This window comes from Micromys minutus (genome assembly GCF_963924665.1).
Source record: "Micromys minutus genome assembly, chromosome: 1".
Classification (NCBI taxonomy): domain Eukaryota; kingdom Metazoa; phylum Chordata; class Mammalia; order Rodentia; family Muridae; genus Micromys; species Micromys minutus.
The window spans coordinates 25,121,576-25,140,038 of record NC_137969.1 but is presented as its reverse complement, the minus strand read 5'-3'; the positions used below and the strand labels follow the sequence as shown (position 1 = coordinate 25,140,038).

Genomic DNA, 18,463 nt, shown 5'->3' with positions numbered 1-18,463 from the left:
TCCAATTTCCAGCCTTAGCCTGCTGCAGACGCCTAGTCAATATGAGTTCGTGATGCAGGACTGGAATAGGGTGGCCCTGTCTGGTCTGATTGTTGTCCTTAGAAGAGGGAGGACAGATGGTAGACAGAGCCAGGAGGCCACGGGATGGCTATGGGGGTGGTGCAGCCACAGACCGATGACGACGGCCTGATGGCCTGCGACCAACAAGGCAGGAAGGAGGTGGGGTCCTCCCCAGGGGAAATGTGGTCCTGGTGTTTATTGACCTGGGGCCTCTGCTCTCTGTAGCTGTGGGAGAATCAATGGCTCTTACTCGTGGGATTTTGTGCCAGCTGGCCTGGATATTGTCAGGAACTGGCAGGGAAGCTTGTCCCGAGGGCCAGTCCTGTCCCAGCACTGCTCTTCTCCTCAGCCTCCTGCAGCCTAGATGGGCCAGACGGGCCCCAAGGAAAGGTCTCTGGGCTGGGGTCACAGGGTGCTAGATAAGAGAACTAAGGCATCTGGTTGAGGACAAAGTTCACTGTGGTGACTGAGAGGATAGCAGTGAGCTATTCCCTGGCTGTGCTAGAGTGTGTGGGTCTCCCAGGGAGGCATCCAGCATGCAGCTGAGCAGGGGGGAGGGGCAGTACTTAGGGCTGTCATTCTTTACTAGCAGCTAGGCAAGGTCTCTGGCTCCTGCTCCTCCAACCCCGAGTTTGCACGTCCTTGAAGAGGCATGGATGTCTTATTTACTTTAAAGTCACACTGAATCTCTGGTGTGCCATCCCTGTTTCTGACACCCGCGTTCACCTGTTCAAAAGTGAAGATGTTAGTCTAGTTAAAGAATCCTTCCACTAAAAATATAAAATTCAAAATGCTCTGAACCCCGAACTTTTGGTGCTCCGGCACCGCGTCACAAATGGAAAATTCCATAGCATGAATCTTCATTTTTCACGCGCAGAATTATTTAAAATAGGATGTCACGGTTACTTTCTGACTACAGAAGGAAGACCTGAGGTTAATGAATCGGAGCTGTAGGCCAGGGTCCCTGCAACCCCATTACGCATATGCAAATATCCTGAGTTCCCATTACGCATATACAAACATCCTGAGCTCAGACATACACAGTCTGAGTACTTTCGGAAGTTAGAAACCTGAAACATTTGTGGTCTTGGGCGTCTTGGATCGTGGATGCTCCTCTGTAATCTCAACCACTGCTGTTACTGCCATCAGTGGGAATCGGTACCCTGGGGTGTCAGGTTGCAGGGGACAGCGTGAAGGTGAGAAAAAGGGCTCCCAGGGTGGGGCACTTCCCAAACCATCTGTAGAGCTCAAGAAAGAGGTGTTTGGTGAACTGCACCATGGCACACAAACCTTTGCTTCCTCCAGCAAATGCCTCTCTCCCGTGGGTCTGCACTGGTACCTACCTATGTGTGGCAGCCTCGGGAGCTGGTGTGAGGGAGAGAATAGAGCAGGTGAAGTGTCTGGGTGGGGTGGAGGGTTCTATCTTGGGCGTGTGTAAACAACTCACCTCTTCCCTTTCAATCTTGCTTTTTTAGCCTGTCCCCCCTCCCTGCCAGGACAGCCATGGGGGCTGGGATCGGATGTTCCGCACTGCAGGAGGCGACCCGGTCTCTGGTGTGAAATCAGTTTAGTGGGTCACAGCAGCGTGCTTTACATAAGAAGTTGAACTGAATAGGGAGAGGCATAGAGCATCCCTTATGGTGAGGACAGGGGGCAAGAGCCGCTCTGCAGAAGCCTGGCACATACTTAAAGTCACATTAGCCAAATCATCCCTAAGTATGGGAGGCTGAGAGAACAACAAAACAAGACAAAGGAAAACAAAACAGAAACAACAATAAAACAAAGGAAAACAAACCAAACCCAGCCCTTCCACTTGACTGTTACCTTAGTTGGAAATCAGGAGTATTGCAGGTGGGATTATGTTAAGAATCCTGAGACAGGAGACTACCCAGGATCATGAAATTGAGGCCACCCCACCCCACCCCCATTCCCGTGCTGTCATGGACCTTTTTACCGGAAAGGGGAAAGTGCTGAGGGAGAGTGCAGACAGCCCCACAGTGCTGGGATGCATCCCAGGGGCAGAGGCGGGAGTCTCAGTCACAGCAGCAGAAGCAAGGATAGAAATCTCTCCTTAGTCTCCAGAGAAGTCTAGCCCTGCCCATGCCTGAACTTCCTAGTGACCCCCTCATTTGAACTCTGGACCCTGAGATTGTTGTTCCAATCTACCTAGTCTGTAAGTACCCAGTCTACAACGATTTGTCCCCAGTGATCCAGGGCAAGCCCAAGGTCACAGAAATTCACCAACAACAAATTCTGTTTTAGAAAGCATTATGTATTTACTTTATGTGTATGAGTGTTTGTGTGCATATATGTGTATACACTATATATATGCTTGGTGTCCTCAGAGGGCATAAGAGGGTGCTGGGTCCCCTGAAACTAGAGTTACAGATGGTTTTGAGCTACCAGGTAGAGTCTGAGAACCCAACCCAGGTAAACTGTAAGAACGGCCAGGGCTCTAAACCAATGGGGCCATTTCTCTAGCCCAACAATGAATTCCTATCACTTAGTGAAGGTCTGCAGTGGGCTGGAGATGAGCTGTCCTTGCTGGGTGTGGTGGGGCCTCTGTTCCTTTTCTCTCCTCTCTCCTAGGCCCACAGCCTACCACACATGTCTTGCCACACTAGCAGAAGCATAAAGGGAGCAGAGGTATCTAGGACTGCTTGCTCAGGTTTGGAATAGGCATGGGTTACATGGTCTCTTCTGCCCATGAGCAGCCATTGGTTCAAGTCAACCACGTGAACTCACCTGCACTGAGTCATGGGACAGGAAAGCATTCCTGATGGTGAGAAGATGGTGAGTTCTAGAGGGGTGAACTCTACCTATGGTGGTCTGAATAAAAATGGCCCTCATTGACTCATGTGTTTGAATGCTTGGCCCACCAGGGAGTGGCACAATTAGGAGGTGTGGCTTTGTTGGAGTGGGTGTGGCCTTGCCAGAGGAAGTGTGTCACTGTGCGGATGGGCTTTGAAGTCTCATATGCTCAACCTACACTCGGTATGGTACACAGTCTCCCTCTGCTGCCTTCAGATCAAGATATAGAACTCTCAGCTCTTTCTCCAGCACCATGTCTGCCTGGATGCCACCATGCTTCCCACCTTGGTGATAATGGACCAAACCTCTAAACCTGTAAGCCAGCCCCAATTAAGTGTTGTCCTTTATAAGAGTTGCTATGGTCATGGTGTCTGCTCACAGCAATAAAACCCTAACTAAGACATTACACACTACAGGTCAGTACAGCCATGTGTCGGGGGTGCTGTTTGTGAGCAGCTTGGAGGCAGCTTGAGTAGGAATAGTGTCTCAGCACTTCCCCTCATATTCTTATCCCAAATCCTCAGGAAGAAAATGGAGCACCTCCTGGAAGATCTGGAATGGGGGGAGTACTCGTCCCCCGAGCCTAGGCCAAGGTCCCTTATCCCGCAGCCAAACATCTTTTGGGAAGGTATATGCAGATTGCACATTAACTTAAGCCAGTTAGGTCATAAGCCTGGAGGTGGGGCTTCTCTTACCCAGTCACATAACTGAGAGTGGACAGGTAGACTGTAACATACAGCTGATAGGGAGAGCCAAGGAGGCAGTTGCTGTCAACTCCTGGGGCCCCATCACTCCACTGGTGAGCAGAAAACCTGATGGGGACAAAGTGCTTCAGCACACAAGTGGCTTAAAGACACTCTTGGGTCTGTACCACTCCATCTGCTGTCCTGCTTGGAAAGCCGGGGCTAGGGAATCTCTCAGGAAGAGCTGGGATCCATCTTCCAGAGAGATGCTAGCCTACTGCCTCCCCTGCCCCCATTTCCCTCCAAGGTACATGGGGCAGGGTGTAGACACATAACTCCACCCACAACCAGGACTCAGCTCTAAAGCTGGTGATGTCTCTCCTCAGGGTGTGGGCAGCATTGGAGCCTCAGGGCTCCATAGGAAGGTGACTTATGGCAACCTTTGCCTCCCTTCCATCCCTGTGCCCCTGTTCCTATCCCTGAGGTCCGCTAGCCATTGGTGGGTTATTTGTATGCTGGGAGGAGATGCAGACAGAGTATAGAAAGTAAACACTAGGGGCAATGATCATCAGTCCTTCCACTTTCAGTGGGCACTGAGCATGTGCAGAGGATGGGTGGGCCCAGTCTGCCCTGTAGCATCCTAGGGATAACCTGCCCACTGGCTTCACCATGCCCAAAGTGTTGCTCTTCCCACTTGGCATTCTCTGCATACAGGGCAGCCTCACGGTGCCTACGTTATCTGTCTTTCCACTTGGCACCCCACCACCATCTCTCAACAGTCTAACAGCTCTGGAAAGCAGGGCTATAACCAACCATCCATGGACACCCCCTGATGGTGCTGTTAGGGCAGCTGGAAACACTGGTGCAGACTACTATTCAGAACCCTGAGGGGTTATAAGCTCACTGCCTCTGGCACAGACCTGAGGGCTAGCAGCTGCCCTGCCCTGTCAGAGTTCCCTTTCCGGATACTGGAAAACAGGTGCATCTCTGGAGCAGCAGTGTGGCAGGGTGCTATTTCGGTGTTCCAGGAAGGGCTTGGCCCTGCCCTGCGTTGGCCTCGGGGGTGGTAGCTGCCATGTGACCCTCTGGCTTGTCCCTGGGAGATGTGTCAGCCACAGAGGCCACGACTCCACTTTTCCAGTGGCCACCTGAAGCCGCCACAGTGCTAGGCCCAGCCTTGGAAGGAGAGCTACTGGCACTTTAGGAAGAGGCCACACCATGGGGCTGCCTGGAGGAGAAACAGGTAAAGCTCAGAATAGCGTTGTGTGCACACCAGCTCAGCCGGAGGAGAAGGACTCAGCTGCTGGCCAGAAGGAAAACTCTTGAGACCCAGGGATGAGCTTGGAGGGAGGAGGCTGAGTAAAAATGGTGCTGCCTTGTAATTATGGGAAAAACCAGCACCTATAGGTAGGTGCCTATCATATACAGGGGTGGGGGACTAACAGTGTGTGGGGTGAGGTGGGTGACCCCATATTATAAATGAAGAAACCGAGGCTCACAGAAAGGAAGGCCAGCAAGAGAAGACTCTGGTGCCTCTGGCCTATGTTCAGGGTGAAGCTGCTAGACTGCAGGGCTCTTTGTGCCTGCTCCCTCCTTCCTCCGCTTCTGTCTCCCTCATTGTTTCATTTCTTTAAAGCGGTGGTTAGTGGTTACCAGAGGGGTCCCGCTGTTCCCCAGGGGACGCTGAGCAATGTCTGGAAGCATTTGTGATGGTCACAGCTGGTGAAGGGGAACTTGGTATATGGGAGGACGGATCAGGGCACCAGCGCACAGACAGTTCCATCAAGGGAGCCACTAAGGAATGTAATAGGAATGTCCCTTCTTCTGACATAGGCATGGAGAATGGGGCATGGCATGCCAAATATCAAGTCTAGAGGACTGTGTGGTAGGAGGACCTGAAGGGTAAGCATGGAGAGGCAGGTCTGGGGCCTCAGAGAGAGGGGATGCTGGGAAAAATCTGGACCTAGAATAGAGGACTGAGATGTCCTGGGTTGTACAGCCTTCGGGGTAGCCAGCTCTGGCCAGGCTCCTGCCTCCACTCATAATTACCCCTCCCTCCTATGAGAACCAGGTACAGTGTCTGGCAGGTCTCTGGGGATTATAAATCGGGCATCTCTCTCTGGTTTTCCTGTCTGATCCATGGGGTCTTTCCAGCAGCAAGGATTACAGCCCACATCCTTGCTCCCTGGATGTTGGTTTAAACAACACACACTTGATATTTGGTTAGGGTTTCTAGTGCTGCGGTGGAACACCATGACCAAAAAGCAGCTTGGGGAGGAAAGGATTTATTTAGCTTTCATATGGAAGAAAGCCAGGACAGGAAGTCAAACAGCTCTGGAGGCAGGAACTGTGCAAAGGCCATGGAGGAATGCTGCTTACTGGCTTGCTCCTTATGTCTTGCTTAGCCTTCTTTTTTATAGAACCCAAGACCCCTGCCCAAGGATGGCACCACCCACAATGGGCTGGGCTCTCCCCCATCAATCACTAATTAAGAAGATACCCTATAGCCAGATAATATGAAGACATTTTCTCAATTGAGGTTCCCTCCTTTTAGATAACTCTAGCTTGTGCCAAGTTGACATAAAACCATTCAGTATAATATTGCAAAATATTGCCCAAAAGGAAGGGCAGTGGCTACCACACCAGATGGCCCAAGGAAGGAAGGCTCAGTGAAGGCACCAGGACTGTAATGGGTCTTTAGCCCCTACTTCCTGTTATTGTAAAGATACTGTGGAAACTGAGGCAGGGGGCATGTGACCATTCATTCCTAAGTGGCTGTCTTCTCTGTGGGAGCCGATACATTCAGTTCAGCCATGGCAAAGAGCAGACAGCAATAGCAAGAATGCTGTACCACAACTGCAACCCACGCCGCTGCTCCCCAGAGGAAGAAGCCAGGAGAAGACTATGGAGAGCCGCCGAGGCAGACAGCGGCAGGGTAGATGCTGTTCTATTTATGGGAAGTTATAGAAAGTGCTGAAATGTAAAAGGCCAAGATAAAAAAACTGGATAAATATTCATTACCTTGGATTGGGCAACAGTTTCTTAGAAATGTCTCCAAGAACATAAACTATGGAAGGAAACCCAGAGAAAGAAAACCGGAGAAATCAAGTTTTTCTTGGAGCCCAAACCATTTGTGCTGCAAAGAGCCCTGTGAGGAGGTGACGGTACAGTGGGGAGGGTGACGGGACCTTCCGGTAAGATGTGATGTGAAACTTGCGGTATCATTCCAAAACTGTCACAGATGACAGCCAACTCAGTCAGGCGGAGGAACCCGAGTCTCTAAGGAAGACATCTAAACGCATTCAGCATCACCAGTCAGGGACAGGCCAATCTAGATGAGGAAACACCTTATCTCCATTAGGATGCTGAACATAGGAGTTGGGGGTCTCCAGGGTTGGAGGTGAAAGTGGAGCTTAGGACCTAGTTGAGAAGAGACCATGTCCTGAAACAGAGCTAAATAAAGCCCCTCCTCAGAGATCTGCAGGAATGAAGAACACTGGCTGTGAAGACAGGCCCTCCCAGGACATATGTGGCCTCTACACTGGCTGAGGACGTACTGTGTATGCCACCTCACTATGGCACCTAGAACTAGAATAGCCACCAACAGCCTAAGGCACCGGGGACGTCATGTCCTTCAGTTCTTGCTGCTCTTTGGGTCTCTAACAATAATGAACATCTCATGTAATTACAAGGTATTTTTATCGTTGTATCTCCGGAAACTGGCCTGGCTGGGACTGGTCACAGCAGGCTGGCAGGCTGTAATGGGGTATTGGCACATCCTATCCAACCTTTATCATCCTTGTGCTCTGTGACTGGTTCCTGCTGGCACGAACTAGTTGCCCGGAAGTTCTGCATGGCCCGTCAGAACCTCAGCCCGGGAAGGGTCAGCTTTCCAGATTCCCAGCCAGCAGTTCCAATCTCAGCTTTAATTAGTTGACCAGGAAATACCTTCCCAACACTAGTCTTCCTTGGACCTGCTAAGGAGGACAAGAGAAGAAACAAGATGTCTAGGGGAGGGAGCCTGAGGGATGGAATCTGCTCCTTCAGGGAGACACCAAGGCCCCGCCCCCTGCCCTGCCTGTCTTATGCTGTATATCCTTGCTAGGCTACAGAGCTCCTCTGAGCCTTATATCCCTTAGATGGCTGACAGGTAACAATGTCTCTTAATGCTAGTTGGTGGCAAGCCAAGCTGAGTGCATACCCAGCAGGCACATTTGGAGCTCTGGTGTCAGTCATCCGATGACCCAAAACAGTCTGCATTGGTAAAGAGCTGTTTGCTCCAAACCACTGTATTCATTTATACACTAGTTCTCCTGCAGCCCAGGGTGGCCTTGAACTTGCCAGGTATCGGAAATGACTAGAGCTCCCCATCCCCCTGAGTGCTAGGATTACAGGCGTCAGCTACCACTCCCAGTTTATACAATGCTGGTGGTTGAACCCAGGACTTCCTGCACACTAGGTAAGCACTCGACCAACTGAGCTTCCTTTCTGGCCCTGAGCTGATGATTCTAGTGTTACTGATTTGGATGTATCCTGAGTTGGACCCCTCGTGACCCTATTGCTTTGTGTTGTTTTCAAAGCTAAGGCTTTCAGGGCCATTTGGACTACATGAAGGCCCACATCTGGTCCAGTGCTCCTACCTAGGCTGGATGTTGTCTCCTTGTCACCCTTCTACAGAGGTCTGTTGGCGGGTCCCACTCTAGGATAAGCGCATTTGGGGAAACTGAGAACCGGTTTAATCAGATGTCTGGCTGCACCCTCTGCAGCTCTGACCTAGTTTGTGGTGGGAAGATCCAGTATTGGACCCGGCTGTTAGGATATGATTGATTGCCCCAGATGGACTTCCTGTTTCCTATTAGATTTGAGCAGTATCTGTGGGCATCTGTTGCTGCCGCTGCTGAATCACAAGATGGTGTGACATGGGGACACACACCAGACAGATGCCACCACAGACCTTCTGCATGGCTCGGACCCTGATGATCTGGGTGGGGGCGGATGCTCACATAGCCCTGACCTTTGGATGCTACTGTAAGAGCAGGTGCCCTGGGCTCTAAAAAGCTGAGTCTTCCGACAATGAAATTCCGTAGAGATACAGGTGCTCGATGGTGTTGACCAGCTTAAGGGTTCAGGAGTCAGGGGCTTTCAGGCGGCCACAGCCAGTGTTCACTGGAAGCCATAACCAGATGAAGCATCTGGGGCTGGCTCTCAGCTGTTTTCTTCTCAGATGTTGCCTCTGGAAGAGACGGTCCCCAGGTTCCCTCCTCACCAGTCCCCACTGTGGGCCAGCCCTGTGTAGCCACCATTTTCATATGGATATCCCAGAATGCGTGGCAGTGGGTGGGTCACGAGGTTGCTTTGGGCTCTGCTTTGCCAGCGCTGTGTGTCCCACAGGTGGTGTGCAAGGTTCCCAAGGCGCTGCTGAAAGGTGCTGTAGACAGGGTGACTTAGGAAAAATCGGTGTGCTGCCCCACAGTCCTGGAGGTTAGTGTCTGAGATCCGGGTGTGGGCAGGTGGGAAGTGCTGCTGGGGTTGCTGGGTGGGACTGAGTGGGTGGAGTCAGTGGGTAGCTGGAGTCATTTTTCGAGTGACCCCATGGTATGCAAAGGTTCTGTGGGGGGGGGTGCTGCTGTGGACAGTGGATGGTGTTGCGGTGAGTGGGGACTGTAGTTGCGGTGTGTGGGCTCTGAGCATTGACATGGAGCTCAGCTGTGCTTGGCTGACAGACAGTAACTGGAAATCTCCCAATTGCTCTGAATTGTTTCTTTGGGCCAAGGAAGCCAAAGGGTATGAATTCCAGCAACTGAAACCTTTGGGGGAATGAAAAGCCCTTTGCAATGAAGCAGCATGCTCATCCATGTCTTAGGGACACATTCAGCCACACATGTCCCCCAGTGCAGAATCCATGCACAGTTCCCAGTGATTTACTTGACTGGGGACAACGAAGGAACAAAGAAGAAAAACACATACAATGACAAATGTTGGGTTTGGGTGGGCTGGGCTTTCTCATAAAGAACCCTCAGCACCCCAGGAGCTCCCTGTGTTTACTATTTAGAGTTGAACAGAGAGGTAGAGTTATTCCATACAGATGAACAAGGAGGCAAGGTTATAAACAAGAAGACAGGGTTATTATACACAGATAAATAGGGAGGCAGGGTTATTACACAGATGAACAGGAGGCAGGGTGTGTGGTATACAGCTGAATCAAGGAGATGGGGTTAGTAAATGTCAACAGGAACAGTCAATGTAGGGCAACGATCTTCAGGCTGTAAGCGTCTGGGGGACAGACAGCTACGGTGGACATTTTCTGCCCACCCTATCAACTCTTTCACTTGGAGGGAAGGCTTTTGCCACTTTCCTCTGGGGCTGAGGGTTTGGCACCTGACATGGCTATGCCTGTGTTAACAGCACACAGTCATGATTCCACACACTCGGGGCTTCCTCCACTGCCCGCACCCTGGAGGATCTGCTGCAATCACCGGAGACCCTGCACTCTTCCAACCCTGAGCATCCACGCGCAATGGCAACCTATTGTCCGTGTCTCGTAACACAGAGTAGGCTGTCTTCTGCCAGCTGTCATGGCTTTGATTGTGTCCAGGGCTCCTTCAGAGCCCTTCAGTGTCCTTCCTGAGACCCTAGGATACTCACTAGCTGATATCATATGCTCCTGGAAGGGCACGGTATAATGGCAGAAACGGAACACAAACAGGCCAGTGAGGACAGCTATTCACAGGGCCATGTGGTGACACAGACCAGCACGGAAAATGTGCTTGCTTCTGTCCCAGAAGGTACCGCCCAAATCCCCAGAGTTTCCGTCTCATGTCACTTTGATTAGCCCTCCTGTCTGCTGCAGATTCACCATGCTGCTGTGTCTGCTCCAAGGTCACTGTCACAGGGTCATCTGAAAGGGACAGACAGACTTAGACATCACCGTATTCTCTGTGGGTGAACCAGAGCCACGGTATGCTCACAGACACTTACGTCGTATCTTTAGAACATAGAAGACTCAGGAACCACAAACCAGCTGTTCGGGATATGTTCAACATATGAGCTGGGAGTCTCTCCACAGCTGCATTGGCGGCTAGAGTGTGATGGTCAGGAAGAACCCTAGCCTGGGCTGAGCCCGCCTCCCCTACCCACTCCCCTTCTTCCTACTCTGGAAAATAGAAAATGTAACTAACGTGGGCTTCTGACCTCTTGCCAAGTTCCTCTCAGGCGTCCAGGGACCACTGCTGCCTAGACAAAGATGGAACTGGACCTTCCTCCACCTCAGTGGACCCTTCAGAACTCCCCAGACTAGCCCCAACTTGCAGGTATACAAACAGAAGAGAGCAAGGCCAATTCTCCCCCAGCATGCAGGTACCCAGCCAGACTTCAGTCAAAGGGACAAGAGGTATGGATTTCAGTGGATCCCTGTGGATGCTGTCCCCACAGATGGAGTTAAAGGGTCCCACAACCTGTTTTTCTTTATTCTGCCAAGGCTTCCTGGTGCTGGGGCTTTATTGCCACAGGGCTTAAGTTTACGTAATCACAGCCCGGTGTGACTGATCCCTGCCACTTGAGTTGGCGCTTTCTGTTATTATCACAGTAAGAGGTTGATAACCACCTATTAGAGCCCATCTAGAAATTATAGAGCAACAGTCCCGCGTGCTTACATTCAGGTCTCGGGTGGAGCAGTTCCTTTTGATTGACAGGAAAGGGCAGAGTTCCCAGCCTGGCTTTCTCCTCTTGTCACATTCTGCAATGCTGTAATATGTGTACTGGGACAGCTGGGACACTGTTAATATATGTCATTATATATGTTCCAGGAACACAGCTCTATCAGGGTCCACACTGGTGACCTGGGCTCTGTGGGATGGACAGATACAATGACATGCTTGCACTATCCCAGTGTGCTCAGAGTGCTGTTAGGATTTCCCTGAGTCCATTCCTCTCTCCCAACCCTAAACTGACTATCCAGACCTGGCTGGCCTTGAACTCACAGAGCTCCGTCTGCTTGGCCTCAGGTTTTTGTACTGAAGGTGCATATCACCTCACCCGGCAGCTATCCACCAACTGTGACCAGGTTGGCTGCTTTCTCTTGGGCACATGTGTTTAAGGTCCCTTGGTAGCTCTTCAGGGATCGGCATCTGGTTCTGCTTAATGCTAAGTCACCTCCCATGCCTGGGAACTTCTCCATGCCCCTGCTGGAGGCACAAAGGAGACTTCTTCTGCCTCATCTCAATCCCTCCAGTCCATCACGGCAGGGTTTGAGCCAGGGCCTCAGAGGCTGTGACGACTCTCACTTGATTCCTTCCAAGGCTTTCCTTGTCTGGGGCAATTGACAGACAGATGGCAGTGACTCTCTAGCATGCAGACCTCACACACAGGTGCCTCCCGCATGCAGCCAGGTGTGAAGGCTTGCCAGCCTGGAGGAAATCTCGGAGGGTTCCCCAGAGACAGAAGCACAGGGAAGTGGAGAAGGAGGAGACAGAGAGATCACAGGCCCAAGGAGCCTATGTCCAGGAATGACAAAAAAGCTCAGAAGTAGCCACTAGCTGTGACCCTGTGAACCAGAGCTGGGGGTGGTAGGGGGCACTGGAGATTGATAGGCACTGAAAAGTGAGCACAGTTGCTGATGTTGGGAATTGCTGATGTCAAACAGTTACCCTCCTGGAGACACAGTAGATGCTCCATTTTGGACCAAGCAGCTTAAGGATCCTACTCGATGGGCCTGCTGACCCCAGGCCCTAGAACAGCCTCCCAGGAGCAGCCTTCAGCCTTGTTAAGCTCCTTCCTCTCAAATCAAACCCTAGTGGAGCAGGATGTAGGCTTCCAGGTCTATGTGATACCTTTTTTCCCAAATGCAACCCAGAGCGTGGCCCTCTGATGGGACAGCCATAGTTGAGTTCCTGGCATGTTCCCAGCCAAAGTGAACAGGATAAGCAGCCATGGGAATGATTCTGAATCACCAAAGATATTTAAAAACAAAATCCTGGGTTCTTTGAATCATAGACCCTGGTATAGGCCTCAGAGTTGTACCATGCACTCCCTTCTGCTAGGTGCTTCCAAGCCTTGGCATGGCTGGCCTGGGCCCACTCAGCTGCTCTTGGCCTTAGGTTACTTACTCTCTTGTGAGGTAGGCATCATGCTGATTTCACGTGTGTGTGTGTGTGCGTGTGTGCGCGCGCGCGCGTGTGTGTGAGGAGGTTTGAGGGTTGAACAGATATCTGTGCACCCAGAGGGTCTGGAACTAAGCAGAATGTTAAAAAGGAGGTGGGTACACAGTTTTGCTCTCTGGTGACTTCACAGAGTCTGAGCTGGAGCCAGGGAGGGGGATCTGTGCTCAGCCAAGCAAGGAGGACAGGAGACGCCTGCCTCAGAGGCGCCTGGGCCTTTGTTGGCTTTGTTTGGGTACTTTATTAGTTGGAAAGATGGTTTTCTCTTAACAGTGGTGTGCCCCTGGCTGCCAGAGTGTCTTTGACCTTCAAGGACAGCTTGTTCAGCGTCGCTCTGGGCATTTCTATATTTGGAGTGGTTTTAGCGAGGCAGGGTCACTGAATGAGCCACACCAAACCCCTGCATCCTGAGTTCCCCTCCCTCTGCCTGTATTCAGCTCCCTGTTCCCCCTTAGATGGCTCATGCAGCGTAGAACAGTTGGGGTCTCTGTTTCCCCAGTGCCCTCCTGCCTGTCTGACTGTCCTGTTTCAGACTCTCAAGTCATCCACAAGTAGCTGAAGATGGTATCACTCTGCCTGCTCCTGTGAGAAACACGGTTCCCTCTCAGCTCTGACAGCAGAAAGAAACAAGCAGCCTGAGCGGGCTTGCTGTTGCTTCTCCATGGGTATACGTGACCTTGCTATTCAGCATCTGCCCCAGATTCTAGGAGTGAATCCCACTAGGGGCAAAAGGCCCACGTGTCGAATCTACCAGCTTGAAGGGAAGCGAATAGAGCTTTTCTGGCATGCCTTTCTTGGAAGGCCCATTCATGGTGCATATCTTCTTCTGACCACTAGAGGGCAGCACCATCACCATGCCCATAGCTCCAGGCTGTTCTAGTGAGCAGGGTGGGGTCTGGCCAGCAAATCCACATTCTTAATATAGCTCTTCCCTCAAACCAAATGCATATCCAGTAACTTGGGAACTGGTGCTAAGGATGAAACTCAGGTCCTTTGCATGGTAGATGAGCACCCCGTTACTGAGCTACACCCAGCCTACTCGTATTCCTGAAAAAAAAATTGGTCAGTGTTGTGGAACACTTCAGTGTTTGCTGGGCTGGTTGCTAAGTGAATCGCTTTGCCCTTGACCCAGGTTTCCCCCACGACCAGGAGATGTGAGCAGAGGGTGGGCGGACGGAAAGGACAGATGGAAGGACAGATCGAAGGCAGAGGGTGGGTGGATACACAAGGACAGATGGAAAGCCCGGGTGGTGGGATGGCGGAGTGTGTACGGGAACTCTCTCAAGGTCACAACCCCACAAGAGGCAGAGCTGAGACTGTATCCTAGGCTAGCGTAACCCCACAGCCCATGGGAGCCCCAAATCTGAAAATGACTTCTTATTCCTCCTGGCCTTGAGCCAGATTCATTCTTGTCCTATAATCCCTGCCTTGTCTGATCATGAGAAGATGCTGCCCATTGTCCTTTGTGTCCCAAACTGGATGAACATAAAAGTTCCGGAGAGCCACCCCAGCCTGCATCTCTGAGCTACACGGGACCAGGGTGACTCACAAGGACCCCCAGTGACCCAGCCCTGCACAGCTGTGAGTGACTCCAGCTGTGCTTTCAATCTATAGCTTAAAGGCCCGGCCACACTGAACCTTTCAAAATCCAGCTAAGCCAGCAGCCCTGGCTCTCTGGCCTCCCACCAGATTTCTATAGTGTGGATTAGTGCTTCTGATCCAATTCAGTAGGGAAGGGACAGGGTGGGTTGGTGTGATAGAGGTCCCATCGTGGCAGAGGTTCTGAGAGGGTGTGGGGATGAAGGGGAAGTGCATGCACATGACAGCAAGGGATGTGGACTGCGTCATGTTTTCGCTGCGGGGACATCACTGTCACTGTGGTCATCAGAGTGACATAGGTCACAGAGGGTGGGAAAAGTCCTGTGGCAGGATGAAGTGGGTCCCGTGGGGGAGAGCAGCCTGGGTAAGCTGAAACACCAACTCAAGGCAGATGTCTGAGGCACAGGTTAGTGGCAGTTTGGCATCTAGGGCTGGTCCTAGGTAGGAGGCAGAGGCAAAGGCCAGGTGGCAGCTGTAGGTGAACAGACACACCATAACCTCGTTGGATCCTGCTGCATATAGGTTAGCCCCTGGGCTGTTACTGCATAGCAACTGCTTGGCTGTCTGTGACACGGTGAACCCTGGTTTCGTGGTATATGGAGCTGGGCCCCCTGGCATGTGGCTGTAGTTTGTGGGTCCCCAGCCTGCATCAGTGGTCCCTGAACATGGCTGCACGTTTGTTCTCAGGGTGATGTTTCAGATGGAGGTTGGCTAAGCATTACCTTTGTGGGCTGCTGTGACTAGTGGTGGATCTTGCTTACTACAAGGGAGAGGGGCAGATGGCCAGTGTGCCCCATTCTGTCCCCTCCATCCCTTTTCTGTGTCCCGTGGCTGCAGTAATGGAGGTGAGCATCACTGGAGGATTGGGCAGGGTTAGAGCTGAGGCTGTGGACTTTTTTTTTCCTGTAGCTGTGGCTGGAACACTCACCTCTCCTTTGCTGGCTTCTGGAGATGCCAGTTCTCATGGCTCATGGTCCTTCCTTGTCAAGACTAGCTATATTGTACCTCTCGGACCTGTTCCTTAATCACATCTCCAAGAAATGCCCTTTGATGTCATCAAGCCATGCTGAACAGCTGAGGACCTTTCCTTTCCTTTCTCAGCCCATGTCTAAGCTCCAGAGACCTCAAGTCCCATACACAGCTGTAATGTCCCAACCAACATGTAGGAACATTGGGTGGGAAAGCGAGGTCTGTGCATTGCCAGTTGTGTGACCTACCTAGGCCAAGGCCCTAATAACCTCTCCCCTCTGGCTGTAGACCCACACAATCCCTGTGTGGCAACCTGGGGCTTGTGGCTCCTCCAGTCAACTGCTTTTTTTTCTTCAGGAGAGTCTCTGGACACTTTCCAGTCACAGGGCAATCAAGGAGCAGACCCAAGGCTTCCACATCATAACCCAGCATCCTATGAGCTGACATTTGCAGATGCTTTAGCGGGGAGGTGGGGGGTAGGAGGGTCATGCTTGGTCCTGGGACCATAACATAACCCTGGCTCTTGAACTCGTGGTTTTTAATGTCTCCTTCAACAGCCTACCCAGCTGTGGCTGACTCTCAGGGGACACTAGCAATGCTTACCCCCATGTTTTGGAACCCAAAGGAAATGTGAAACCAGTTCCCAGGTTTGCAGCTGTTTTTGAAGAGGAGGCTAAGGGTCCCCAGGCTGAAGGACTGCTAGGTTCTCTGGAAGTGATGCCACTCAGAGACTCTGGGTATCCAAGTTGTACCAAGTGGATGCAACATGGGTTAGCTGCTCTTCTTCAGGTGGGGACAGGAGTGGCCTTGCCACTCTAGAGGTACACAGAGACATGTTGGGACATCATCGATATGTGTACAGAGAGAGGGACAAGACAGCTCACTGGACAGCAATCAGAGAACCCACAATGTCACTTGATCCCAGATGGAAGGAAGGGATGGACCACACCTCATGCCCTATGGAAGCATCCCTATGGGTGGGGGGATGCTGGAAGGCCTTCTGCTTGCTCTCTCTGTGCTGAGTGCCCCTCACTTTAACCTGGCTCCTTTCTCTCCCACAGTGTCACAGCCCCAGGCTGCTCATGCCCCACTGGAGAAGCCAGCCAGCACTGCGATCCTGTGTAATACCTGTGGGAATGTGTGCAAGGGAGAGGTACTGCGTGTGCAGAACAAATACTTCCACATCAGGTGCTTCGTGTGCAAAGGTGAGTGTTGTATCTGGCCCTGTGCTTGGCCACAGAGTGCCCCAAACCAGGCTTCCCAGCCACCCTTCTCACTCCCTCTCTGTCCAGAGAGCAATCTGGACATACCTGAGCTCCTGTAGAGTTTGAGCCATCTCATGGGACAAAGGAATCCTTGGGGGAAGGGGGTAGGGAGAGTCTGGGTCTGCGGGGACAGATGCATGAGGCTGGCGCAAAATCAGAGACTCCAATCCCGGAGTCCCTGGGGCACTACACAGCGTGTCAGTGACCTTTGCTGTGTGTGACATTAGTAGGTGGGGTTCGGGGGAGCGTGCTACACTCGATACTGCAACTCTCACGCAGCAGCACTGAAAACTTTCTAAGTGAAAGCCATTCGTCTTTCTTTGCGTCTAAAGTGTAGCCTAAAAATAAGATGATTTTAAATCAAGGAGATGAGGCCAAGAGGAGCTAAAGCTGTGAGCCACGCCTCTCCAGTGGGTGTGGACGGCTTTGGAGGCCTCCCCTCTTCCCTGCATGTTGTGTGGACCAAGCGCATCTCCATCCAACTCCTAGGAAATGTGAAAAAAAAACTACCTACAGGGTTCAGTGGGTAGGACCCACCCACATGACATGGCATCCCGGCTCAGGGAACCAGCAGTGTTATTTGTTTTGGAGCCTTATGCACATGGGCCCCTGGCTTGGCAGTGGTGACCAAGTGGTGGCCTGGACTGAATGGGGACTGGTATTGCTTTCACCACAGGGACCCTCAATGAAGGCAGGGGATATTAACTGTACTGTTTGGATAGGAAGAATAGGAGCCAAATTCTTGGCATATGGAGGCTCACAGGAGAGGCTTAGAGAAAGGAGCCCACAGAGGAGATACATTTGGCTCTGACTGGGAGATAGAAATTTACCAGGCAAGAACAGTGCTGCCCTAGGTATGAGGGGACACTACCAGGTCAGCTGTGGGGAAGGACTGGTGACTGACTTCAGAGAGGGGAGATGGAGCTAGGAGCTTCTAGGGTTTTGATTCCAGGTCCCCCATGGTCCCGGAACCTATCTCTAGAAGTCCCTGGACATTTGTTTGTAGAGCTCCACTACCTCCACTCTGGTCCTCTGGCTCAGCTTCAATGTATAAAGTCCTGGTGTTTGAAAAGAGAATTTTCTGCAGAGAGTGCCACACCCCCCCTAAACACTCTTGGTATTGTCAGCTCTGCATGATCAGCTTCCACTGGGGAAACATGGTCTGTGGGGGAGTGACAGAGCTAGCCTGAGCTAATTCTTGCCTTATTCTTGGACACCGAGGGATCTGCCCTCAGCTGAAGCAGACACTATTCGTCAGAGTCCTCACCTTAGGGCATGGGCAGTTGGCTTTTATTTTTGTCTCAAGAGCCACAAGGATTGAGGGGTGTCTAGGCATCTTAGACATCTTGGTTCTGACGCATTCTGACAATGATACCCCATCATCTTTCTAGTCTTTCCCCAACTACCACACATGACAAAAGCAGCCAAATCCTTTGTGGTAGTGACCCAAGGATGGTGACTAGGGCTGTTAGGGAAAGGAAATGATGTGGTACTTCTTCCCTAGGATAGCTAGAAAAACCCATGTCTCTGGCTCCACAGACTGGGCATGAGTTGGAGGTCAGAGAGCCATCCCACAGAGAGCCTGTCATGTCACACAGCTCCAAACCATTCCCCCTCCCCCAGAGGAAGGGACACATTAGCTCCGGGGAAGCTTTTCTCCAGAGATCAGCAGCCACCCTCTGCAGCCTGAGCGCAGAACCCGACACCTATAGAAAAAGCTAGATGCGGGCACGCACCTGTAACCCAGGGCTGATGGGTAGGCAGAGACGGGAGGATCTCCCCCGCTCACTGGGCATCCCGCACAGCTGAATCTGAGGGACACTGTCTCAAAAACAAATATGGGGGACAACTTGAGGAAGACCTGGTATTCACCTTCAGCTTCCATACACACGAACACATACAAATTTAAAAAGACAGGGAG

The 18,463-nt window shown here is 51.7% G+C and overlaps 1 protein-coding gene across 6 annotated transcripts in view; it reads left to right on the top strand.

Moving 5' to 3' along the window:
* The window catches only part of ABLIM2 (actin binding LIM protein family member 2), a 123,656-nt gene that overhangs the window by 22,459 nt on the left and 82,734 nt on the right, over window positions 1–18,463 (top strand). For 4 of the 6 annotated variants that reach the window (XR_013975277.1, XR_013975278.1, XM_080926457.1 and 1 more), the window contains exons 1-3: window positions 4,749–4,797; window positions 8,946–9,035; window positions 16,339–16,482. Coding sequence is in view for 4 of the 6 variants with exons in the window: in XM_080926457.1 (XP_080782583.1) it covers window positions 4,773–4,797; window positions 8,946–9,035; window positions 16,339–16,482 (259 nt within the window). In the remaining 2 variants the exon portion in view is untranslated. Of the gene's footprint in view, window positions 1–4,659; window positions 4,798–8,945; window positions 9,036–16,338; window positions 16,483–18,463 lie in introns of those variants that run through there. The other 2 variants (XM_080926454.1, XM_080926455.1) reach the window with 2 other exon arrangements.